We start from the raw sequence: 25,134 nt of genomic DNA on the forward strand, positions 1-25,134 counted from the left end.
GCACACATTAAATGCCAGTATTTGCATTTGTATTTAACAGATGCACAAAGTGAGGCTCAGAGACACCAAGCGACTTGCCAGGGACACACAGCAGTAAAGCAGGAGTCGACAGGCAGCTACGGGCATCTAGAGCCACCCCCAGGGCTCTCCTGGGACCCCCAGCATTTTGTTTTTCCAGATTCACAGTCCTATGTTCACAGGGTTGAAGGGCCAGAGCACGCACTGCCTTCTCCAGAGGTTTCTCTGCTCCCTGGGGCCAAGGACGCAGCCCTGATGGGGCTCAGCAGAGGTGGAGGACTGGGTTTCCCTTGGGGTCTTGGGGTCCCCTGGACATTGCCTCCGTGGAGCGGAGGCTGCATCCCCTGGAGCGTCCATTGCATCTGGTTCCTTCCCCAGCTGGACCCCGCCCATCCCAGGCCCCCTCATCCCCCTTGGTCCTTCCCAGAAGCCCCATGACTCCATTAACACTCGGGCCCCATCTGCAAGGCCAGGCCACCCTGGAGAAGGAGCCCACCTGGATGGGCTGCTCCCTCTGGGCATGACTTCCTGGGGGATGGGGAGATGGCTGCTCAGGCGAACAGGCCGCCCGGGGGTCTCTGGTCCCCATGGCCAACAGACAGCTGGGGACAGATGAGGGATCGGAACCCAAGAAGCCAACTGGGCTTGTTGAAGCCAGGCCCTAAGCCCGAGAGCCCCCTGCTCACTCACCACCCCCTCACACACTCAGGCGAGATGTAAGGAGTCTTACACGCCCCACCGGGCTCTCTCATCTGAAGGTGAAAGGGGATTTTATTCTGCCAGGCAACCCTGACACTTCTGGGGCGGCCATGGTGGCAGAACGAGGGGAGAAGGCCCAAGGACGGCCTCTCACCTGGACATGCACCCAAGTCACAAAGTGCTGGGCTCGAGGCAAACCAGCAGCCCTGGGATGATGGGGGTGGGGGGGCGGGCAGCTGAGTGGTGTCTGCCCCAGCTGCAGAGGGGAAACTGAGGCCAGCCCTCAGACCAGCACTCTGTGGTTGAGCAATGTTTCCAACAGCAGTCCCCAAAGCCGGGGGGGGGGGGGGCCTGTGTGTGCCCGAATGGGGGGGTGGGCAGTGGCAGTGGGAGGGGGCAATCTCCCCAGCTGATTAGAAACTGAGGGGCAGGGGCCGGCCCTGTGGCCAAGTGGTTAAGTTCGCGTGCTTGGCTACGGCCACCCTGGGTTCACAGGTTCGGATCCTGGGCACCAACCTACACCCGGCTCATCAAGCCATGCTGTGGTGGCATCCCACATAGAAGAGCTAGAAGGACCCACAACTAGGATATACAACTATGTACTGGGGCTTTGGGGAGGAAAAGAGAAAAAGAAAAGAAACTGAGGGGGAAGGTGGGAGGGTTGAGTTGTATCCACTCAGAAGAGTTGGAGGGTTTTTATTGTTTCCTTTCCCCCAGCTTTACTGAGATATAATTGACATGGAACATTGTATAAGTTTGTATGTGATGACTTGATACATTTATATATTATGAAACCGCCCCAGTAGCCTGAAGCTAACACCTCCCTCAGTTACCTAATTACCATTTCTTTTTTGTGGTGAGAACCCTGAGGATTATTCTCGTAGCAACGTTGGAGCACACAATACAGGATTGTCAATTATAATCACCACGCTGGGCCTGACCTCCCAGGACTTACTCATCTTCTAACGGGAAGTTTCGACCCTCTGACCAATGTCTCCCCATTTCCCTCACCGCCAGCCCCCGGTAACCATCATTCTACTTAGATTCTAGACAGAAGCGGGACCAGACAGGAATTGCCTTTGTCTGTCTGACTTGCTGGAGTTGGAGTAAAGACTCACTCCAGACACAGGAGGAATCTCAGAGGCAACTGACCAGACGCCCTTCCCTCTCCCACCTCCAGGCCTTTGCCCATGCTGTGCCCTCAGTCAGAAGCCCTTCCTCGCCTCTCCAAAGGCCCAACTCCTATTCATCCTTCAGGTCTCCTCCTAAATGTGCTTCCTCTGGGGAGCCTCGGGGAAAGGGGATCCACCCCACCCCCACCCCCGCTCACTGCAATGATCCCAGGGCCCCTCAGGGACTCCTTTCCACCCTGAGGGGTCCTCAGCCCTGTAGCTCACCTGCCTGCCCCCCTGGCTGGTCAGATCACCCGTGACTTCTATCACGATCGTTCTTTCCTGGTTCTGCCACTCCGAGCTGAGCAACCTTGAGCAAGTCCCTCAGCCTCTCTGTGCCTCAGTTTTCTCATTTGGGAAATGGGCATGCCAACGGCGCCCACCTCAGAGGGCTGTTGCGAAGTTGAAGCATGCCTGAAAGCAAGGGCTCCATCATCATCGTTATCATCATCATCGCCACCCTCATCAGCCCCTCTCTTGTTTTCCCAGTTCCTACAGTCCAAGGGCCACAATGGGATTCCGCTGCGCCCTCCTGTGGCAGCACCGGAGTATTGCAATCTTCTTGGCGCAACTCATTACGTTACTCTGGATTCTAAAGGCTGCAAGTTACCAAAAAAAAAAACTTTAAGTCAGTCCAAGCTGGTTGAAGTCAAAAGAGAATATCCTGGCCCTAGCAGTCTTTGCACGGGCTGTGCCCTCCTCTTAGAATGCCCTCACCCCACCACCTCCTTCTGAATATTCAAAATGCAACGTCAAGGCCACCTCCATTGAGAGCCTTTCTCCAGCTCCCCACTTATGCAATACTGAGCACCGACTGTGTGCCAGACCCTGTCTAGGCACCAGGATGCTGCTGTGGACCACACAGAGATGAAGAGCCCTTCCCTCAGAGCTGACATTCTGGTGAGAGACCCAGAGAATCAACAAAAATAAGTAGGCCACAGAGTATGTCAGGTGCTAAGAGTTAAATAAATGAGTTAGGGAGTGGCAGAGGAGGTGCGGGGGTAATCTTGAAGTTGGAGGGCAGGCCTCTCTGGGGGTGATGTTTCAGATGAGACTTCAGCCAATGGGAATATAGGGTGAAAAGTGTTCCAGGCCAAGGGAACAGCAAGTGCAAACGTCCTGAGGCAGGACAGTGACCTCCAGGGCATGAAATTTTTGTTGTTCCTGGTTCTGTCCCCAATACCTGGAGCAACACCTGGCACAAAATAGCGCTCAATAAACATTGCACAAATGAAAACCCAGCCATGGGTTTTAGGAACAGCTTGCTCAGGGCTACAAGGATGGCCCTGGGGGCCATTACCCTCCACCACCTGGTGGTTTCCTTCTTACAAGAGACCTCTCTTTGTTGTCTAAGATGGAGACTCAGCTTCAAATCCTACTCAGGATGCAAAAGTCTGTTTCCCACGATTCCCTGCAAAAGCGCCAACATGCCCATGCTCTAATCAGTCCAGGAGGCCAGGCAATGGGACATGGGTGTGGCTTAGGGCCAAGTCACATGCCCCACCCTGACCAGCCTCAGAAGGAGAGGGAGACCCCAAGGGACATCCAGGGCTGTGGCATGGCAGGGAGGAAGAAAGGATGCAAAGAGCCAGTTTCACACAATACCGATAAGAGGTTTACAGCTAGTAAGTGGTAGGTGGAGCCTAGGCGCTCACAAGGCAAAACAGCCCTGCCCTTCCCAGTGCTGTCTGGTGGCCACCCATCACCAGACTGAGGCCTGGGGGCTGGACCAGCCACTGGGCTGAAGGAGGGAGCTTGCAGCCTTAGTGCGAATGCAAAGGCAGCCCCCTCTTGGATGGAGACAGAGGTCAACCGGACGCAGCTCAGGGCAGAGGGAAGGCCGGCAGAGGCCAGACGCAGTTTCCCTAGATTCGTTCTTCAAATGGGGGCTGGAGGGCAGTCGGTAGCAACCAGGTGCGTGGGCTGCCCCTCTGGTCTGGTCCTGGGGGAGGATGGGGGGGAGGCGAAGCTGCAGTCGGATGGGAGCTCCAGCAGGAGGCTGGTATTTATGGAGTACCTGCTGTGTGCCTGAGTCCTGGCTTACCATTCCAAGCTCAGGTCAAGGAAGCAAATCTCTGGTTTTGAATGAACCCTCCCCCCTCTCTCCCCTCCCCCCGCCCTCTAGTGCCTGTTATTACTCTCCCCTCCCCCCCCCTTTAGGGATGAGAAACGGAGACTGGCCAAGGGCGAGGCCAGGCCAGGCTCTGCCTAGCTCCCTGGGGGCCAGACCACGAAAATGCCAAGAAGGGTGAAGTCTGGGGGGTCACCGCCCTTCCCCCTCCTAGCACACCGACCCCTGGCCAGGCACCCGGCCCCCTTGGGTCGAATCTCACCCCGGCCTGACTGTCCGGGTCACCCTCCGTCCATGCCTTGGCTCCACGTTAATGGAGCAAAACCCACAGGGGCCCCAGCTCCCATGGAGCTTTCAGGGCTCCTCAGCTCTGGTCTCAGTTGCCTCTTCTGCGAAATGGGCCCAGCCAGGCCCAGGGCAGGTCGAACCCCCAGCGGGGAGCTCCAGGAGGGCGGGGGCACGCGGCGACTTATTCAGCCGTCCCGGGCACCGTGCCTGGCACACGGGAGGCGCCCAATAAATACTTGTTCGAGCGAGGACCGGCCCTCAATAAATAACAGCTGTTGCCGATGCCGCGGACGCTGGCAAGAGAGTGGGCTCTCCCCTCCCCCACCCCTCCCCCGTTCCCCCATCCCCTTCGCGCCCCATCCCTTCCCGCACCCCGCGATGCCGCCCCCTCCTCCAGGCCCCCACCTCCTCCAGGCCCCCACCTCCTCCTGGCTTTCCATTCAGTCTTCCCCGCCCCCACGCAAATCTCCCCATCCCCCACCCTCCCTCCCCATCCCCCATCCTCCCTCCCCACCCCCCACCCTCCCACCTTACGCTCCCGCCCCCACCCCATCGCACCCCCTCCCGTCCGATTCCCCCTCCTCCCCCATCCTCACCCCCCGTGACGCCCCAGCCCCCGCGCGGGGCGCAGGCCGGGCGGGGCCGCCCGAGCGCCCGGGTCCCTGGCCCGGCTCCAGCCCGCGGCCCAGGCCGGGCGGCGGCGGCGGCGGGCGGGGTTCTGGCGGCGCGCGGTTTGGGGGTTTTTTATAACCCTGGCAGGCGGCTCAGGAAGTGCCTTCCCCGCGCCCCCTCCCCCGGCCACGCCGCCGCGCTCGCTCCCTCCCTTCCTGCGCGCGGGGCGCAGACGGCGCCAGAGCGGACGAGGCCCGGCGGGCGCGCGGCCGCAGGTAGAGGCGCGGGCGGGACGCGGGCTGCGCGGCTCCGGGGGACCCTGGGTGTGTGCGGCGGCCGGGCGTGGCTGGGGGCCGTGGGACGCTGGGCCGGCCGGCCGTGGGGGCTGTGGCGCTGTGCGATGTCCCCAAGAAGCGTGTGCAACCCTGAGTTCATACGAGCGCCTGTTTGGGTCGGTTTGCTGTGTGCGTGTGTGTGCGTCGGGGTGCGTGTGGATATCCACGTACGTGTAACTGCTTCTGTGTCTGCATGTGTGAGTGTCTGGCTGTGTTTGAGCTTGTGTGATCAGATGGGGTGTTGTGTGTCTGTGTGTGTGTGAGAGCCGATGTGTGTGTACCTCGACTGTGTGTAAATGTCTGAGTGAGTGTGTGCGTATCTCCAGACATCTGTGTATGTGTCTCTGGGAGTGTCTGAGTGGAAGGAGTGTGTAAATGCCTTTGTGTAAGTGTGTCGGAGTTGTGTGTCAAGGTTTTGTGTAACTTTGTGGGTTTGCCCCTGGTCTGGTGTGAGTGAGTAAATGAGTGTGTACGTGTCTGTGCGTGTAGGCCCGGATGTGTGTTTGTGTGTCTGGGTTTGTCTCTGGGTTGCCTATGTATGTGTGGGAATGAGTGTGGAAGAGTGTGTGTGTGCACACAGGTCTGGGAAGTGTGTAGTTGTGTATCTCGTGTGTTTGCCTCTGCGTGTGTGAGTGTGTCGGTGCATGCAGTGCAGGGGGCTGCTTTGTGGGTCTGCCGCGTCCGATTGTTGGTCTCCAGCTGCACAGGTGTGGTCGCCCCCAGTGTGTGCGCGTCGCTGTGTGTGTTTGTGTGTCTGGGTGTGAGAGTGGCGCCGCCCACTTCCCCTGAGTTGGTGGCACCGAGGCCACAGCCGTCTGGCTCAGGATGTCTCCAGCCCTTGGGGCTCAGGGCCTTTAATTAGCGGCTGGTTGGGGGGACCCGCTGGCCGCCGGCCCCTCCTCCTGCGGGCCGCGCGGCCTTTGTCTGCTCCGCGATCCGGGCAGGGTCTGCCTGCTGCCGGCCAGCCAGATGTGCTGCGCCCGGAGGAGGCCTCTGCCTGGGCAGCCTCTGCTGTGGCCTCTGCAGGGAGGCCCAGCGGCCTGTACCCCCGGCCAGGCCGGGACGTCTGGGTGTGGAGCTGCGGGTCCCTCCAGGATCCCCGGGATGGGATGGAGCCTCTGTTTCCGGGCTGTTTCCCGGCGGCATTTCCTCCACCAGTGTTGCCACCCTCCCCCACGCTGGCCGCCTCCTCCTGCCTTCTGGGAGGAGGGGCTGAGGGGAATGGCCAGGCTTGGGTACACACACACACACACACACACAGCCCCACGAGTGCACACACCACCCACAAAGTCACATACATACATACAGTCGCTCACACTCGGTTACACCCACACAGTCGCAGGATAGATCCCCTGCTGGCATCGGGTGCCCCCAGCCAGTCTCAGGCCCTGGAGCCCCCTATCCACTCACAAGCCTCATCTCCCACCTGGACTCACCAGACATGGCTGTGGTACCCCCAGTGCCCTGGGCAGGTCACACCTCCTAGCTGCCCCCTGGGCTGGGCCTCTGTCCTTGGTGCTCCACCCCCCCCCAGACCCCCCCCCCCCCCCCCGCCCTGCCCTGACAGACCCCTGTGTGCCCTCCCCCTCCAGACCCCTCTCCCCACCCCAGGCACAGGTGACTTCCCCTCCTCCTGCCCCCACCCCCCTGTGCTGGGTCCTTCCACATTGTCCCCCACACCCCACCTGGGCCAGAAGCGCAAGAGGGGCTGTGAGGTTGTTGGGAGGAGGGGCGTGGCCTCAGAGGACAGTGGTGAGGACGTTGGGGGGTGGGGGGTGAAGGAGAAGACACTGCCGCCAGGACCAGAGCCCCAGAGCCACGGTGGGGTGAAGATTCTGCACCAGGCCTGGCTGTCGGAGAAGGAGGAGAGAGACAGGATTGGGGGAGGGGGGTCCAGCCTCATTTGCAATGAGAATGCTGCCACCTTGGCATGGGGTCGGGGGAGGGGGGCTGAAGGCAGGAGGGGGCTCAGGGGGGCCTGACCAGATGGGGATTAATCCAGAGCTAGCTGAGGATGGAATAGGCAGAGGGAACTTTGAGGCGGGGCTAGGAACAGAGGGACAACATAATCCAAGAGGGGTTCGCCAGGAGCAGGGAGAAGGGCAGGGTTTCCTCAGTGACCCCTGACCTCCTCACTGCTTTCTTCCTCCCTGTCCAGGCTCCGAAGAAGAAGCGACTGAGGCCCAGCGAGGCTCACACACAGTGAGCGGCCACGGGAAAGATCCCCACAGGGGTCCGACACCACGCCACCGACCAAAGCCCGCAAAAGGTAAAAAAAAAAAAAAAGAAACCAAGGGATAGATATCAGCCCAGCTGAAGGGAACAACTGGGCCCCAGACTGTCTGGGAGTGAGCTCCCACTGTCTGGGAGTGAGCTCCCCATCGCTGGAGGGGTCCAAGCCAAAGTGGGGAATGTCAGCTTCTAAGTCTGCTTCTTAGAGAAAACCTGGCTCGGTCCCTTAGGAGCTGAATTGCCCTGTTTGGGGATCGACTCTCAGACTTGGCCAGGCTGCAAAGAAAATAAGACAGTGTGTGATTAAGCGGGAAATTGCACAGAAGAGGAGGAGGAGGGCGGAGACGGGAGTGGGGAGGAGGCTTTGGCACAGGGTGGTGGCCCAAAGTGGTGTCTGTGGCGCGGGCTGGCCTAGGGCAGATGCCGGAGAAACTGAGGCCTCCCCAGTGACCCTGGAGCTTCAAGGAGGAAGAATCTGAAAGGAGAGGAAGTGGGTGTGGGGGCCGGGCTGGAAATGTAGGGTGGAGGAGAGGTCACAGAGACAGAGACCACGATGTGTAGGTTTCCAGCCACTGGCAGGGTGATTATGCTGCCCAGGGCAGAGGAGCCCAAGACAGGGCCCAGGAGGGTCCAAGGGGAGGGGGACTGAGCACTGGCTGCGGGTTTTATCTGGCTTGAAAATTCACACTGGCCACCACAGCCTCAAGTACGTCCCATTCCAGTCTCCTCTTGCTGCCCTCCTGCCCTGGCCGTGCTGGCCTCTGTGGTCCTGGGCCCACAACAAGCTCCTCCCAGCCTCTGGGCCTTTGCTCCTGCTGTTCCCCTGCCTGGTGCACCTCCCCCTGTCTCTTGCCATGACTGGTTTCTTCTTGTCCCTCGCACCTCTGCTTCCGGGCCTCCCCTTCACGTCTTCTCAAGAAGCTGTCACAGTCTGAACTGCTCTCACTCATTCGACTGTTCGTTTACTTGTCTGTCATCTGTCCCCCCGGGAAGACTGAAATGAAATTAAATGGTGTGAAAAGGCTCAATCCAGCAGCTGGCTTATAGTGGGCACTCACAAAATCAAGGTTCCTGCCTGTCCTAAGAGTGGAGGGAGGATGGGGGCGGGCAGGGGGGCTACTGACTTAAGGAAATGAGTTCAGAATCCTCAAACCGCGAGAAATGCCTTGGGCATCCTCAGGGGTGCAGGTGAGGGGCTTCAGGTCCCCCCGTCAGCCTGGCGAGGGACCTTGGTGCTGGCTATGCTGGGCGGCAGGACCAGGTGCCCCCTGACCCAGCTCCCCGCTCCCAGGAGCCCGGTGATGCTGCCCAGGCTGTGAACGGGAAGGCGGCGCTGTGGGGGCTGCCGGCAGCCAGGGCCGGGGAGAGACATGTGGACACGTGGCCTCTATGGCTTCCGCCTGCCAGATCCTCCGCTGGGCCCTCACCCTGGGGCTGGGCCTCATGTTCGAGGTCACGCACGCCTTCCGGTCTCAAGGTAGCAGTGGGCCAGGGGCGGTAATGGGGAGGGAGCAAGGTGCTGAGGAGGGGTCAGTGGGGCTGGGATGGTGGTGATGGGGGCTGGGGGCGGTCCTGGGGTCAGTGAGGCTGGAGGCTTGCAGCCAGTGACCTGGACCCAGAGGCCAGTGAGACCAGCAAGGACACAGGTGGGTCATTCCCAGGGCCCACCCCAGGCCTCCGACCCTCGCCCACAGATGAGTTCCTGTCCAGTCTGGAGAGCTATGAGATCACCTTCCCCACCCGAGTGGACCACAATGGGGCACTGCTGGCCTTCTCGCCCCCGGCCCCCCGGAGGCAGCGTCGGGGTACTGGGCCCACGGCAGAGTCCCGCCTCTTCTACAAGGTGGCTGCACCCAGCACCCACTTCCTGCTGAACCTGACCCGCAGCCCCCGCCTTCTGGCAGGGCATGTCTCCGTGGAGTACTGGACTCGAGAGGGCCTGGCCTGGCAGAGGGCCGCCCGGGCCCACTGCCTCTACGCTGGCCACCTGCAGGGCCAGGCCAGCAGCTCCCATGTGGCCATCAGCACCTGTGGGGGCCTGGTGAGCAGAGGGTTCTGGGAAGCAGGGGAGAAGCGCCCACAAGTTTAGGAGTTTAACAACAACAAAAAAAAACACTTGTAAATATAAGTCAGAGAGGGAATCATAGTGGAAATTTTTGAAGTATTTTGAGCTATTTAATATTTTCTAGGATGCAGCCAAAGCAGTACTTAGAGGAAAATGTGTAGCCTTACGTAAGGCTGAAAATGAATGAGGTGGACATCTGTCTCAAGAGATTAGAAAAGAAATAACAGCAGAAACCCAGTAAGATAGGAAGAATGAAATCATAAAGAGAGGTAGGGTATCAGGGATCCTAAGAACCAGGACCTGATCTGAACCCTCAGTCTTGCTCTCTATCCCTCAGCATGGCCTGATTGTGGCAGATGAGGAAGAATACTTGATCGAGCCCCTGCAAAGTGGGCACAAGGGGGCCCGGGGCCCAGAGGAGAGTGGCCCCCATGTGGTGTACAAACGTTCCTCCCTGCGTCACCCCCACCTGGACACAGCCTGTGGAGTGAGAGGTATATCTGTCTGTCTGGGGATGGACACAGGGGCTACACGGCTTTGCCTCAAGGCAGAGGTAGGCAGCAGTGTCTCTCCAGCCAGGTCAGCAGGCAGCTATGTGCAGAGAGGAATGGCACACAGTCAGACAGCAGGGCAGTAAGGTGGTGGAAGGGCCCATCCATCATTGCCATAGTCCGATGGTCCAACAGTGAGCGAGACAGGCAGCTGGACAGCCAGACAGATGCTCAGGTGTAAAACCATCCCTCTCCAGGATTACCGTCTGATTGGACAGTTAACACAGCAGGGTGGTTGTAGCAGACACTCACGCAGTTGCACAGTGAGAACACCAGACAGAAGAAGATCTCGCCCACCATTCAGAACCTGTTGCAGGAAGACAGCTGTGTGATCGTACATTTAGGAGGTGGGAGAGTCAGAAAGCTAGACAACAGCAAAATATTTACCAGCATGGTCACAGCTGGAAAATTGGATCGCTGGGTGGTGGCAATGTGGAACACCGAGTGACGTAATCCGGGAGTCTGAGAATAGGACGCAATGGCAGACATACAACCGCAGTCAGTTGTACAGGCAGAAAAGTGGATGGCGTCCCAGTTGGGTGGTCAGTGGGATGGTCAAGGTGGTAAGACACACAAGTGGGTAGTGCATTGGTTACAAAGTGGCACAGTCGGAGGCCAAGAAGTTGCACAACACACGGTTCCAGCAGTGAGGCAGGCTGCCACACCCATACGTGTCAGGAGGTTGTGCAGTTTTGCTGATGGTCGTGGGACGCTAGGCAACTGTTCAACCAACCGGTTTGGCGATGGAGCAGCCATGTCATTGTAGAACCAGACATCTGGGTAATGGAACATCCATAGAACCAGGATACCCAGGAGCAAAAGAACGAGCGTTTGACAGCCAGATAGACCCTCAGACAGGAATTGGCCAATAAATGCAAGCAGCGGGATGACCAGAAATTGTCCACCCAGACGAGAAACCGTGGAAGGGGCGGCCGTGGTGGCTGCGCACCCTGAAGCCGCCGCCCGCCAGGCCCCTGGGCAATGAGACAGAGCGCGGCCAGCCAGGCCTGAAGCGCTCGGTCAGCCGAGAGCGCTACGTGGAGACCCTGGTGGTGGCTGACAAGATGATGGTAGCCTACCATGGGCGCCGAGACGTGGAGCAGTACGTGCTGGCCATCATGAACATTGTAAGTGCCTCCCCCTCCCTGGGCAGGGAGCCCTGAGAACCTGGAGCCAGCCTCCAGATGTCAGGAAAGCAGATGTCACCATCCCAGCCCCAGTCCCTGACCTGAGGCCAGAGAAACAGAAGGGAGCGGGGACAGGGTGAGAAAGGAGGGCTGTCCGTGATGAGGAATGAGAAGTAGCCTAGCACAGTGGCTAGGAGCATCTGCCCCTTTTTAGCTGTGCGCCCTTGGGCAGGTTACTCCACCTCTCTGCCTTGGTCGACCCATCTGTAAAATGGGTATAATAGGGCAAAGGTGGACATAGTGAATTGATAAAGCACTTAGACAGCGCATGGCTCAGGGTAGGCGCCACGTAATTGTTTGCTGTTGAAAAATAAACCCGCGGCTTGCAGGTACTTGTTGAGGTTAGCGGTACACACATGGGCACACATCGGGACTCATGCAGAGTTCTCGCTCAAGCACCTGCCTATAAATTCATGCGGGCTGACCACACTGACCCACACTCACGTATACTCAATGGCCACGCTAGGTCCTGATCAAGACTCTGGACCTCTCCGAGCCTCGGTTTCCACCTCTGTAAGATGGGGTTATAATAGTATCTACTGCAGAGGGCAAGACTCGGTGGGAGGGAAGCCAGATAGAGCACCTGGCTTGATGAGGGGCGCCCTTGTTTCACTGAAGCAAAAAGGGAAGAGAAAAAGTCTAGCAGACAGACAGATGGCCCAGTATGTTGACATAACATCGGCTCTGATACCACCATGTTCTGGCCCGGCCCTGCCTCCCTCCGCTGGGCTTTGAAGGAGTCCTACAACCTGCCTGGGTTTCTAGAGATTTCCGCATATGTCAGTGATGGTCCAGGACTCCAAGATCATTGCACGGAGTGGCCTCCATCATCTGTGCCCACTCACCCTTGGGCCACTTCCTCCTCCCCTCAGACCACTGTCTCCAGAGCTTCCTGCCCCCACGGTTTGACCTTCCTGTGGTGGCCAAATTGGTACCTTCAGACAGCCATGGAGTGAGGCCAGATGCACACATCCCTCAGGCCACCTCTGGGCAGAGGCAGCGGGGGTGGGATGATGAGCAGAGAGGGATGGAGGACAAGTAGACAAGCCGAACGGGCGTGGTTCAGAAAGAAATGTACTGGTAAGCAACCAGAGCTTTGCAGGCAGGCTTACAGGACTTGAATCCCACTTATGGCACCTCCAAGCTCCGTGTCCTCAGCTCTCTGTGCATCTCTGTGCACCAGGTTGCCCATCTGTAAAATGGGAGTGATAATAGTACCTACTCATGCAAAGATGTACACAGTAGGCTTAGTGTGAGTCCTGGCACACAGTAGGCGGTGATGAAAACAAGCTATTGTCATTATTTTGGCTTTCGTTTTCTGTCCTGGGCCCCTCTTAAGACTCGGTCTCTCTTGTTTCTTGGAGGTCAGGTTGCCAAACTTTTCCAGGACTCAAGTCTGGGCAACATCGTTAATATCCTGGTGACACGCCTCATCCTGCTCACAGAGGACCAGGTGCGGGGGCCCCGCTCCTCCCCCTGAACACCCGTGCTGCCTGCCCTCCCCATGGGGGGCCGGCGCCCATGCACCTCACTCTCCCCATCCTCAGCCCACCTTGGAGATCACCCACCATGCCGGGAAGTCCCTGGACAGCTTCTGTAAGTGGCAGAAATCCATCGTGAACCGCAGCGGCCATGGCAACGCCATTCCAGAGAACGGCGTGGCCAACCATGATACAGCGGTGCTCATCACGCGGTGAGGGGTGGGCGGGGGAACATGGGGTCCAGGGGACCATCCGGGTCCAAGCAGGGGATCACTTCTGCTGGGAGATGCAAGATGCTAGAACTATTCAGTCGCCCCCTTGGGTTGCAGGGATGGGGAGGGGCTACTGGGAACTGGAGAATATGGGGAGGCAAGTGTTGGCCCTTTGGGCACGGACGCACTCATTCACTCACTCTTACCTTCATTCAGTCAGTCCGTCACTCATGCACCCAGGCCAGCTGGGAGCAGAGCATGAGGCTCAGGTGAGAGGCAGACAGCGCCTCCCAGGCAGAGCTCAGCCCCCAGAGATGGGCACGGTGGCATCCGCAGGGCTGAGGGAGGCAGCCCAGCCCCCTCACTGTCCCCCTCTCCTTCCACAGCTATGACATCTGCATCTACAAGAACAAACCTTGTGGCACACTAGGTACCCGCACCCTGGAGGTTTCAGGCACCTGTGAAGGCAGTGGGCTGGGTGACCCTGGCCCTGGTGGTGGGGGAGACCTGGCAGGGTGGACAGGGACAGCCGGCACAGCCCTGAGCCCCCAGCCCCACCCCACGTGCCCGTTTCCCAGGCTTGGCCCCCGTGGGCGGGATGTGCGAGCGGGAGAGAAGTTGCAGCATCAACGAGGACATTGGCCTGGCCACGGCATTCACCATCGCCCATGAGATCGGACACACGTGAGGCCAGGGGCACAGGACGGGGAGGACGGGAGGGGCTGAGCAGGTCCCCTGGCACCCGGCAGAGCCGACACCGTCTTCCCCAGGTTTGGCATGAACCACGACGGCGTGGGGAACAGCTGCGGGGCCCGTGGCCAGGACCCGGCGAAGCTCATGGCCGCCCACATCACCATGAAGACCAACCCGTTCGTGTGGTCATCCTGCAGCCGCGACTACATCACCAGCTTTCTGGAGTGAGGATGTCCCTGCCTGACCTGTCCACTCACTTTGGGGGTGGGGGCCTCTGGAAATCGGAACTGCCTCTGAGAAGGGCCCCATCACCTACAGGGCTGCCCCCCCGGAGCTCCCACCCAGCTGGGACCCCTGAGCTTTTGGCCTGCAGCCCCCCAGCCTGACAGCTGCTTTCTTCTCACCACAGCTCAGGCCTGGGGCTCTGCCTGAACAACCGGCCCCCCAGACAGGACTTCGTGTACCCAACGGTGGCGCCCGGCCAGGCCTACGACGCCGACGAGCAGTGCCGCTTCCAGCATGGAGTCAAATCGCGTCAGTGTAAATACGGGGTAGAGAGAGACTTCCTGCTTTCCTTCCTGGGAGGGGAGGGGGCCGCGACCACCGGGGGCTGGTCACAGGGAGTGGGAAACTCCACATGGGCACCCCATCCCCCCCCCCCCGGGCAGTGGCAGTGGGAGAGCCAGGAAGGGGGTTGAGCCCCCGTGGGGGCTGGCGGAACAGAAGTGCATGGGGTCAATGTCACAAGCAACCAGACAGTGATTGGGAACAAGAACGGGGTCTCCCGGGTCACCGCTCCAACTTGGGGCTGGGCTGGGCACAGCCTGCGAGGCCACCTTTTGCTGTCCCAAGACCCCTCCCTGGGCCAGACATCCAGACTTGGTGGAAATAGTTTCCCTGAGAATGAACCATTTTCCCCACTTGGCAGAAAAACGGGACAGAGCCTTCCAGGGGTGCCCTGTCTTCACTCCTTGCATCCCCCACCGACTGGTTCACGAGCTCTCCTGGCCCCAATCCTTGGCTGGACGAGCTCTGAGCCTCCTGACCCCTCCCCACTCCTTCCAGAGATTTAAACTCGGCTCGCAAAGCCCCATCCATGCATAGAGAAGTGAACCGGGGTCCTCCGTCCAGAGCTGGAGGCCTGCTGGCTCCCTGCTTCAGAGCCACCAGCGGCCACTGGCTCAGCTGGGGTCTGCACCTCCACTGCCCGCCTCCCCCAGTGCCCTAAACACACTCCCCACCTCCTCACAGCCTCAGCTCTAGTAGCCCAGACCTGGTCCGATCCTCCACGCCCTCAAGACTCAAAAGGTCAGAGTTGGGACGATCATGTGCGAGCTAATGCCAAGTTAACTCAAAACAGAGAGCAGGCAGCTGTTAAAATGCCCTTACTTCATTCCAGTGCAAGACAAGGAGACAAACCCTGGATCGGCTTATATTTAATTGACATCCCACTCTTACCCCCCTTACCCTAACTTGGCTGGTAACCACAGTGCCCTCTAACAAATTTCTAAAGAATTCTGAAGCTACCCTTGAACAACCGGTGTGCCCCAGGTATCCTAACAATGATGACGATGGCCGACATTTACTGAACACTCACTACGTGCTAAGTACGTGACATGTATCATCTCATTTAAACACCCGACAAGCCTATTCTCCCCACGTTACAGATGAAAGGACTGAGGCATGAGGAGCATACCTTGCCCAAAGTCACGATTTGAGAACATGGCAGAGCTGGGATTAGAATCCAGATCTTTCTCGGACTCCACATTTTATAAAGGGGTGGGGGAAGGGTCAGAATGTCAAGCATGGACCAGTGCTGGATGTATGTTGAATTGATTCTTCCTTTTATTTCTCCAAGGAACATCTTCCCGGCCCTCCTGGCAAAGGGGGGGATTATTGACTACATGTCAATCGGTCAATATGTGTAAGGAGCTGGCCCTAGTTCCTGGTCCAGAGATAGCTGTGGTCCTTTTTCCTCAAGAACAGGGCATTTATGCATGCCCTTAAATATCTACTCCGTCATGCCTCTCGCTTTGTATGGAGGCAAGGCCCATCTTGTAGATGAGGACACTGAGATCCAGAGAGAGGAAATGCGTTGCAAGTCAGTGGCAGAGCTCAAGGCTCCCAGAGTGGCCAGAACTCATTCACATGCACCACAGTGCCTCCTCGGGGAGGGGAGGAAAAGCAGGGCTGGAAGAGGCAGCTCTTTGAAGAGGTGTCAGAAGTGGGATCTGGCCGGTGATATTTTTATAAATGGCCAGGAGGACACAAGCCAAGGGAAGCCAGAAAATCTGGCTGAGCTTTTAGCTGAGAAGTGTCCTCTGAAGGGGCAGAGGGCAGGGACTCTGGAAGACATCTGAGGGAGTGGATTTGAGAACAACCCTCCCAGTTTCTCGTGTGTATGCAGGTGTTTCTCAAAGGCTGACTCAGGAGAAGTCCCTTCCTATGGCCATTGATGGGTCCAATCCCAAATCTTCAAAACTTGGAAGGATTAGGTTCAAAGAGGAGATGACACGCGATTTTATGAAAAGGGGACAGAAGGATCTCCATTTCTCAGAGGGAACAGCCTGGGGCTCCAGGGCCAGATTTGGCCACACGTGAACCCCATGGGGCTTGTTCAGGGATATTAACCTGAACTTAAAGGGTCAGGTTGACTCCCTAGGACTGGCCCAGCTTCCTGCCATGGACAGGACTTGTTCCCAGGGCCTGGGCCAGCCCAAGCTGTCTTCAGACAGGAAGAAAGTGGGCTGACATTTCACTGGGGGAAGTAAAGAAACGTCCCACACGGACCCAGCCTGGCCTTGTCCCCTCCCAACCTTCCATCGACTAAAAGCTTTGGGAGTTTCCCCAGCTTAGGTGGGGGGGGGGGGGGGGGGGGGGGACAAGGAAATCACCAGCTGGAAAAAATTAAACGTGAAGGCCTTAACCTTAGCCATCTTCCAGGCCCGACTTTTCAGAACCGCTGTTCCAACGTGGGCTGCTTTGCCCATCCTAAAAAGAACTCCAGAATCCTTCATCTTCAGGCCTCAGCAGGTCTCAAATTTCCTTCTAGAAACTCAGGAGGCCCGAGGGGCTGAACCGCAGAAGGATTAGATCACAGACTGTGTGATCAAAGGTCTGGGTTAGAATCCTGGCTGCCCCATAGTAGCTGTGTGACCTCTAGCTAGTGACCTTATCCCTCTGAGCCTTCGCTTTCTCTCGATAAAATAGGGATAATGCCTAAGAGAGGTTATGGCACACGTAGGTGGGCAGCCTAGAAGCAGAGGAGAGGTCCCAGGGCATGCCCAGCAAGGGGAACCAAGAAGACTCATTTGAGACCCAGAAAAGGCGTGCTGGGGCCCCACTGCCAAGCCGGCGGTGAGCAGGTCGCCTGGGTTCTCCCGAGCCGGGAGGGCTGCCCGAGGGAGGAGGGAGGAGGGCGAGCCTGAGCGGGCGCCTCGGCCCGCAGGAGGTCTGCAGCGAGCTGTGGTGTCTGAGCAAGAGCAACCGGTGCATCACCAACAGCATCCCGGCCGCCGAGGGCACGCTGTGCCAGACACACACCATCGACAAGGGGGTGAGCGCCGGCCGGGCCCGCAGCTGGGCCCCGCCCCCTGCCCTTGAGCCACGCCCACCCGTGCTGCCTCGCGTTCTCCGGGCGGTTCTGGCCACGCCTCCTGCCCGCAGGCCCCGCCCCGTGTGTCTCGCTGGGCTGAGGCCGCACCCCCTCCCCGTCTCAAGCCACGCCCCGCACGCTTGTCCTCGCGCTGGCTTCACCCTTGTTCGTGACCCTATGCTTAAGCCACGCCCCTTCTTAGGCGGCATCTCGCTCCCTGACCACGCCTCTATGTTACTTGACTGCATCCCAGGCCTCAGACCCCACCTCCTTCCGCCTCATCCCAAGGGGCTGAAACCTCCAGCTGGGGGAGGTAGAGGGGGCCAGGAAGGGGCGCTTCGAGTCCGCGGAGCCTGACTCACCCCTCCCCATCCTCCCCGCAGTGGTGTTATAAGCGGGTGTGCGTCCCCTTCGGGTCGCGGCCCGAGGGCGTGGATGGGGCCTGGGGCCCGTGGACCCCGTGGGGCGACTGCAGCCGGACGTGCGGCGGTGGCGTGTCCTCTTCCAGCCGTCACTGTGACAGTCCCAGGTCAGCCCTCAGGACTCCCTGCAAGGAGAGTGGAGCGGCCCCGGCCCCCTGTTCCTCCTGCCCCATCTCTCTCCTGTGCTCCCACCCCCTCCAGGCCAACCATCGGGGGCAAGTACTGCCTGGGCGAAAGGCGGCGGCACCGCTCCTGCAACACTGATGTGAGTTCCCCCAGGACCCCGAGCCGGTACCCTCGGCCCCTCCTGTCCTCGGAAGAGAGGCGCACCACCACCGAGCCTGCGCCGGATCTCAGGAATCTGCAGCGGCCACCGCCTCCCCTCCCTGCCCTCCCTACGCCTCCCCACCCCCACCTGCCGCTGGGCCCCCGGTCCCGCCTCCTCCCTCTCGCCCCCCCCCCTCGGGACCTGGCTCCCTCCCTTTCTGCAGGTGTCTCCCACCTGGAAATAATTGCTTGACCCCCACAACCCCCTCCAGCTATAGGGCACCCCGCCCCCTCCCTTCACAGCCCAATTTCGCCAAGGAGCCCCGCTCCCTGCCACCAGACCCAGTGGCCACGTTTTTGTCCTCCGCCGGTGACCACCGCCTCCTGTCCAAAACTCCCGCCTCGCCTGCATCACCAGCCTCTCTCAGGCTGCGCCTTCTGTTCCTCTTCTCAGCTTCTTTGCTGCTCCTTTTTGAAATGTTGGGGTTCCCCACGGCGGAGTCCTGGGTGTAAACGGGTCTTATAAGCACGAGAGGCTACTGCAGTGGGGGGTGCTCAGAGAAGGGGGAGGACTTCTGAGCGAGGGGTGGTCTTCCCAGCCCCCATCTTGGGGGGGCTCCTGCCTCCCAGGGTCCACATGCCCCTCGCACAGTGGACCCCGCTCCTTTCTAGGCCCTCTCTCTCAAGAAGGGCCCCACGGTCTGAGACCAGAAACCCAGGCACCATCCCCAGCATGCCCTAGTCCCGTCTCAGATGCACCTGTCCTCCGGCCCTCTGCCTGGATGTAGGTCTGGCCACCGTCCAGTCTCATCTGGACGTTCACAGCCTCCTCCCTGGCCTCCTGCCTCCAGCCTCACTCCTCCAACCCATCCCTATTCTGATAATTTGTTCTGCACCCTGGGCCTCTGCCCCAGCTCCTTCCTTCCAACCCTGATCTCCCCCCATCTCCCCTCCGGTACCCCCAGGACTGTCCCCCAGGCTCCCAGGACTTCAGGGAAATGCAATGTTCCGAATTTGACAGCGTCCCGTTCCGTGGAAAATTCTACACGTGGAAGACGTACCGAGGAGGTGAGTGGGGGACTCAGGAGGCTGGGGCAGTGGAGTGCAGCAAGTGGATACAGCATGGTGGGGTCGGCCCTGAGCCCTCCCCTCACCCAAGGAGCCAGAGTGCCCGGATACGGCTCAACGGTGCCTTGACCCGACGCTGGGAACTCCCACTCCCTCTGCCCAACCTGCCCATCCTTCTTGGGTCTGGGGGTCGGTCCTTCTGGGCCTCGAACAGGGAGTCCCAGGGCAGCCTGGCCCTCGCTCTGATGGGGCCGGGCCCCCCAGGGGGCGTGAAGGCCTGCTCCCTCACGTGCCTGGCCGAAGGCTTCAACTTCTACACTGAGAGGGCAGCGGCGGTGGTGGATGGAACGCCCTGCCGCCCGGACACGGTGGACATTTGCGTCAGCGGCGAGTGCAAGGTAGAGGGGACCCCCAGAGAGAGGGAAGGGCGTGGGGGACGGGGCGAGGGCCTCACTCACACCCCCACCCCCACTGCTCTCCCCAGCACGTGGGCTGCGACCGGGTCCTGGGCTCCGACGTGCGCGAGGACAAGTGCCGGGTGTGCGGGGGCGACGGCAGTGCGTGCGAAACCATCGAGGGGGTCTTCAGCGCAGCCCTGCCTGGGGCCGGTGAGGGACCCCGCTTCCCTCGCTCACACCCCACTTGGTATTTGGGGGCGGGGCTGACCCCAGCCCAGTAGCCAGGATCAGCATCTCCTCAGACTCAGGGACACAGTGGGATGTCCGGGATCCCCAGAAAAAGTTCCAGGGGGGACCGCAGCCATGCCCCAGATCAGGGTCAGGGACTGGCTTGGGCTCTGGTGCCTAAACCTAAGCACCTAAATCTCTCCCCTCCCCCACCCTGGGGGTCTCAAGCGGGTCTGGGGGGGTGGGAGGGACAGTCTCCAAGCCTGTGAGCCAAGGGGGCTGAGGAATTCTCTGTGCTAGTGGAAAAGGCTTACCAGGAGAGGGGACATCTGAGCCCTTCCCAGCCTTGGGCTGAGGGAGTGAGACCCCCAGGGAGTGGGGGATGGGAAGGTGGGCTCATGGGACCAACACACAGTGAGGCCCAAGTGTGGGGTTCAGGGGGCAAGCAGATAAACCAGGGCTCATGGGGGGCACACGTGGACAGCGACTAAGCAGTGCAGCCCACTGCCGCCTAACTCTGACTGCTGAAGCCACCATGTCACCCTGTGTGGGTCAGGGCCTCTATGGTCCTCCCTTCCCTCTGCCCAGGCCCAGCCCTGCTGCTTGTTGGGGGTTGGGAGCCGGTCAGCCCATTTTCGTGGTTAGACAGACAGGAAAGTTTGGGTTCGAATCCCAGCCCAGCCACTTCCTAGCTGGTTGAGTTGCTTGGCCTCTCTGAGCCTCAGTTTTGTCATCTGTAAAATGGGCATGACGACACATCTGCATCACAGGGCCATAGCTGGGGATGCAGTGGGATGTCCTTGTAAGCACTTAGGGCCGTAATGGTTAGCCGCTGTCGTCAGGGACCAGGGATAGGGGAGGCAGGGGAGTGTGGGGGACGGGCCGAGTGGGCACCATCTGAGCTCCGCTGTCCAGGGTACGAGGAAGTCGTCTGGATCCCCAAAGGCTCCGTCCACATTTTCATCCAGGACCTGAACCTCTCCGTCAGTCACCTGGGTGAGCTGGAGGTGGGGGGATGGGGACGAGGGGTCAACAGGGGTGTCAGTGTGGCTGGAGTTCTGACCCCTGTCCTGTCCCCCAGCCCTGAAGGGGGACCAGGAGTCCTTGCTGCTGGAGGGGCTGCCCGGGACCCCCCAACCCCACCGCCTGCCCCTGGCTGGGACCACCTTTCAGCTGCGACAGGGGCCAAACAACACGCAGAGCTTAGAAGCCCTGGGACCCATTAATGCATCTCTCATCGTCATGGTAACGGCAGGGCTGGGAGCAAGGGGCGGGAGAAGGTTGGCATCCTTTTGGGGACTCGAGCTTGACTTCCCTTTGATGATCCCCCCCCCCAGGTACTGGCCCGGACAGAGCTGCCTGCCCTCCGCTACCGCTTCAATGCGCCCATCGCCCGCGACGCGCTGCCCCCCTACTCCTGGCACTATGCGCCCTGGACCAAGTGCTCAGCCCAGTGTGCGGGCGGTGAGGCCCGGGGGAACCGGGGGGGGCAGGCACTGGTCACCCGGCTGACCTTCTGGGCTGGGCAGGGCTGAGCGGGCCTCTCGCCCGCCCCCAGGCAGCCAGGTGCAGGCCGTGGAGTGTCGCAATCAGCTGGACAGCTCGGCCGTGGCCCCCCACCACTGCAGCGCCCACAGCAAGCTGCCCAAGAGACAGCGAGCCTGTAACACAGAGCCCTGCCCTCCCGAGTGAGTACCCGCTGGGGTGCAGGGTCCGGGGGACAAGGGCAGAAGTGGCCAGGTGGCTGAGATCAGAGGAGTGAGTACTCCCAGAATTGGGGTGACAGTGCTCCCCGAGGTGGGGCCAGGGCTCTCCTGGAGTCAGAGTCAGAACAATGATGCTCCCTAGTCAAGTCCAGGTGGTCACCTCGCCCTGGCGTGGATACAGAGTAATGATGTCCCGAGTTGGGGGTTCAGGGTGCTCCCCACAGGAGCACCCATCGTCCCCGTGCCGGTTTCCCTAATGATCCTGGATGTTGGGGAGGTGGAGGATATGTGAGTGCCCCAGGGTCAGCGTGCGTGCTCTCAGACCTCCGCCCCCATCCCACAGCTGGGCTGTAGGGAACTGGACGCGCTGCAGCCGCAGCTGTGATGCGGGCGTGCGCAGCCGCTCGGTCGTGTGCCAGCGCCGCGTGTCGGCCGCCGAGGAGAAGGCGCTGGACGACAGCGCGTGCCCGCAGCCGCGCCCGCCGGTCCTGGAGGCCTGCCACGGCCCCGCCTGCCCGCCCGAGTGGGCCGCCCTCGACTGGTCGGAGGTCAGCGGCCCTTTCCCTCACGTGCCCAACCCTCTCCCTCTGCGCCTCCCGACAGGGGCTGGGGTGCCCGTGTCGGGTGCCCGCTGAGGCGCCTCTCCGCCGTCACGAGCCCCTCCCGCTAGCCTTAGTGGACCACGCTCCGCTGGCCCGAGGTTAGCTCGCCCCTCTTCACTTCCCACTGGACCAGCATCCTCCACACTCCCTGTGCGTGCGGGGACGGGGGCGCCCCCTGAGCGTGAACCGCCTCCTCCAACCACAGTGCACCCCCAGCTGCGGGCCGGGCCTCCGCCACCGCGTGGTCCTTTGCAAGAGCGCAGACCACCGCGCCACGCTGCCCCCCGCGCACTGCTCGCCCGCAGCCAAGCCTCCGGCCACCATGCGCTGCAACTTGCGCCGCTGCCCGCCGGCTCGCTGGGTGGCGGGCGATTGGGGAGAGGTAGGTGGGCGCGCCCTGGGGGGCGAGGGCGGGGGTTGGGGGAGGGGCGGCCCTGCGGCTACTCAGCGGCCGCTCCCCACAGTGCTCCGCGCCCTGCGGCGTCGGGCAGCAGCAGCGCGTCGTGCGCTGCTCCAGCCACACCGGCCAGCCGTCGCGCGAGTGCGCCGAGGCGCTGCGGCCACCCACCACGCAGCAATGTGAGGCCAAGTGCGACAGCGCGCCCCCTGGGGACGGTCCCGAAGGTACGTGGGGTGGGAGGCCACGGAGCACCAGGAGGGCCCTGTCTGGAGGAAGCCACAGGAGAGCGTGGGAGTCCTGACCATTGACCCTAGACCTTCTCCAACTACCAAAATGCCCTTCTCTGTCTTCTCCAAGCCATGTTTCACCATCCCCTCCCTGCAAACATTTATTAAGTGCCACTGTATACCGAAAGCATTTTAGTTACCTGATCCTTCTGCGTGCCCAAACTTGAGTCATTCTCCCAACCACCTCCATCACCTTCGCCCTGTTTACCTCCACCTATAGCATTATTCGCCTAATATTTTTTCTTTAAATCAGTTTCTCAACCTCAGGCACAATTGACATTTTGGGCCACGTGATTCTGTGTCGTGGGAGCTGCCCTGTGCCTCGGAGGATGTCGACCAGCATCCCTTGGCCTCCACCCTCTGGATGCCAGAGCACGCCTCCCCCATGTGGTGACAAGCAAAATGTCTCCAGACATGGCCAAATGTCCCCGGGGAGGCAAAATCGCATCCCCTTGAGAAACACTGATTTAAACATACCCTTTTTTCCTACCTAAGTCAATTTTTTTCATAGAGAGCAATAGATTACTTCCTCCAGGCATTGGAACCAAACTGCCTTCACTTCCCACTTCTGTGCCTTCCTTTCCTCATCTGTCAAGGGTGGTAAATAACATGGTCACGTGAGGGGGTGCCACATTAGGGAGATGGAATAAGATAATCCATAGGAAGCTCCAGGCCCGGTCATACACCGCTGGCCACTAGGTGGGAGCCCACGTCCTGGTCGTGAACAGATTGTCAGTTACCATGAACACGAAATACACAAATACCCTGAAAAGGAGGGACCAGAGCTCAAGGTCCTCAGTCTATGACAAAGGGAAATGAGCAAGTGTTACAGCCCCAAACAAATCTAAAGGATCGTTGAATACGAATATTTTTCTTGGGATTTAATACTGTGTCTGAGCCCCCAGACCCTGAGTTCCCTCTCTCTCAAAATCCTCAAACAGCCTGATGACATAGTTACTACGATAAGCCCCCTTTGACAGGTGAGGAAACCGAGGCACAGAGAAGCTAGGAAGTGCTGTGCGGGCAGAGACGCGCCCCTGCAGGGGAGGGACGCTGACACCTGATCCCCCCACCCTCTTCTCCCGCCCCCTCCAGAATGCAAGGATGTGAACAAGGTCGCCTACTGCCCCCTGGTGCTCAAATTTCAGTTCTGCAGCCGAGCCTACTTCCGCCAGATGTGCTGCAAAACCTGCCAGGGCCGCTAGGGGGCGCGCGGCCCCCGGAGCCACAGCTGGGCGCCGGCTGGGGGCGGGGAGGGGGGGTGGTCCCTGGCCTGAAGGAGCCCGAGGGGGTGGGGGCTGGGAGGGGAGGGTGAGATGAAGCCGGAAGTTATTTATTGGGAACCCCTGCAGGGCCTCTGGCCACCCCCAGGGCCCCTCCTCTGCCCCTCTCCCAGTTCATAATGAGACCCCCTCCAGGGTGGGTTTAAGGAGTCCACAACCGTTCGCCTTAGCACCCTTTTCACCCATCCCTAGGGAGCCCCCGACACGCCTCCCCACCTTTGATCGGAATATGTACTGTGAAGAGTGGGGGTGGGGAGGGGGGTCAGTCGGTGCCCTGCCCCCCGCCCTAGCACTGCCCTATCCCTCCACTCTGAGCTGGGGGGGGGGGGGCGTTGGGGGGGGTCTATGTCCGTTATGGGGGAGGGGGTTAGCACCAGCTCCCTGCCACCCTCCCCCTGAGCAGACCAGCTACAGAGGTGAGGCAGAGCTGGGAAGATCCACCCCACCCTCTGCCCTGCCTGCCCCAGGGGGACCCCAACATCCAGGCCGTCCTCATCATGGTGCTACAGGCCCTGCCCTGGGGCCCACACCCCTCGCCAGGAAGCCCTCCATCAATAAAGTCCTGTCTTGTGTAGATTTCTGCGCAGGGGTGTACGTGTCAGTGCGTCTGGTCACTTTCGGCCCCTGCCCCGGCCTGGACGTGGCCACAGTCCCTCACAGATCGTCCCTAGCAGCCCGAAGGGGAGTTTTACCAACACAGACTAGAGCCCAGTGATTTTAGGATAAATATACAGCTTCTCACGGAGGCTCTTGAAGCCACAGGGTCTGGCAGCCGCTGTCGTGGCCACCACACTCCCCATCACTGCGGCCGCTCTGGCCGCACTGGCTTCTTGGAAGTCCCTCGCTGTCCCCGCCATCTTCCCATCTTGGGGTCTTGGCTAGAGCAGTTTCCTCTGCCAGTGTACCCTCCCCTCCCCGCTTCACCTGGTTAACTGCAACTCACCCTGCAGTCTCAGCACAAACGTCGCCTCCTCCCAGAAGCCTCCTGGATACCCCCAACAAGGCCGGGGGTCCTCCCGCCTGCTTATTCACTCAGTGCCTGGAGGCATTGCTGAGGCTTGCACGCACCAGGCCAGCCAAGGGAGCAAGCGTGCCCAAATTCAGGGAGAAACAGGCTCCCCCTCCAAGATGTCACCCTAGGGTGCCACGTCTTGACGCCCTCTAGGCAGGATGATGTGCCGCCTGGCACACGGGGTATCCCGGTCCTCTGGCCTCCCTGCCCGGCTCTCTGAGGGCGGGCTTCTGCCTCAGCCACCTCCTCC

At 60.2% G+C, this 25,134-nt stretch overlaps 1 protein-coding gene across 8 annotated transcripts; it reads left to right on the top strand.

Annotated features, from left to right (window-relative positions):
• Nucleotides 1–3,593: 3,593 nt before the first annotated feature.
• On the top strand, nt 3,594–24,446 carry ADAMTS10 (ADAM metallopeptidase with thrombospondin type 1 motif 10). 8 transcript variants are annotated; one of them, XM_023645539.2, is made up of 26 exons: nt 4,929–5,135; nt 7,354–7,464; nt 8,719–8,904; nt 9,122–9,468; nt 9,830–9,986; nt 10,953–11,170; nt 12,600–12,683; nt 12,778–12,923; nt 13,310–13,353; nt 13,502–13,607; nt 13,694–13,840; nt 14,026–14,167; nt 17,065–17,172; nt 17,595–17,740; nt 17,835–17,898; nt 18,866–18,968; nt 19,233–19,366; nt 19,453–19,576; nt 20,510–20,590; nt 20,676–20,839; nt 20,932–21,058; nt 21,153–21,282; nt 21,644–21,848; nt 22,108–22,284; nt 22,367–22,526; nt 23,685–24,446. In XM_023645539.2, exons 3-26 carry the CDS (start codon nt 8,817–8,819, stop codon nt 23,792–23,794), a joined length of 3,312 nt encoding a protein of 1,103 aa, XP_023501307.1. In that variant the 5' UTR covers nt 4,929–5,135; nt 7,354–7,464; nt 8,719–8,816; the 3' UTR covers nt 23,795–24,446. The 8 variants fall into 8 exon arrangements, with proteins under 8 accessions (XP_023501304.1, XP_023501307.1, XP_023501303.1 ...); XM_023645536.2 differs by lacking the exon at nt 4,929–5,135 and adding an exon at nt 3,594–3,803 and having other exon boundaries at nt 18,866–19,366; XM_023645535.2 differs by having other exon boundaries at nt 18,866–19,366.
• Nucleotides 24,447–25,134: the final 688 nt, after the last annotated feature.

The sequence above is a fragment of the Equus caballus genome, chromosome 7, assembly GCF_041296265.1.
Source record: "Equus caballus isolate H_3958 breed thoroughbred chromosome 7, TB-T2T, whole genome shotgun sequence".
Taxonomy (NCBI): domain Eukaryota; kingdom Metazoa; phylum Chordata; class Mammalia; order Perissodactyla; family Equidae; genus Equus; species Equus caballus.

Excerpts from the sequence above, each read along its gene's own strand:
- ADAMTS10 (XM_023645536.2), top strand. The coding sequence starts at position 8,817 with ATGGCTTCCGCCTGCCAGATCCTCCGCTGGGCCCTCACCCTGGGGCTG. Across the intron at positions 20,840-20,931 it reads ATGCATCTCTCATCGTCATG|GTACTGGCCCGGACAGAGCT; the intron begins GTAACGGCAGGG and ends CCCCCCCCCCAG. Across the intron at positions 22,527-23,684 it reads CCCTGGGGACGGTCCCGAAG|AATGCAAGGATGTGAACAAG; the intron begins GTACGTGGGGTG and ends CGCCCCCTCCAG.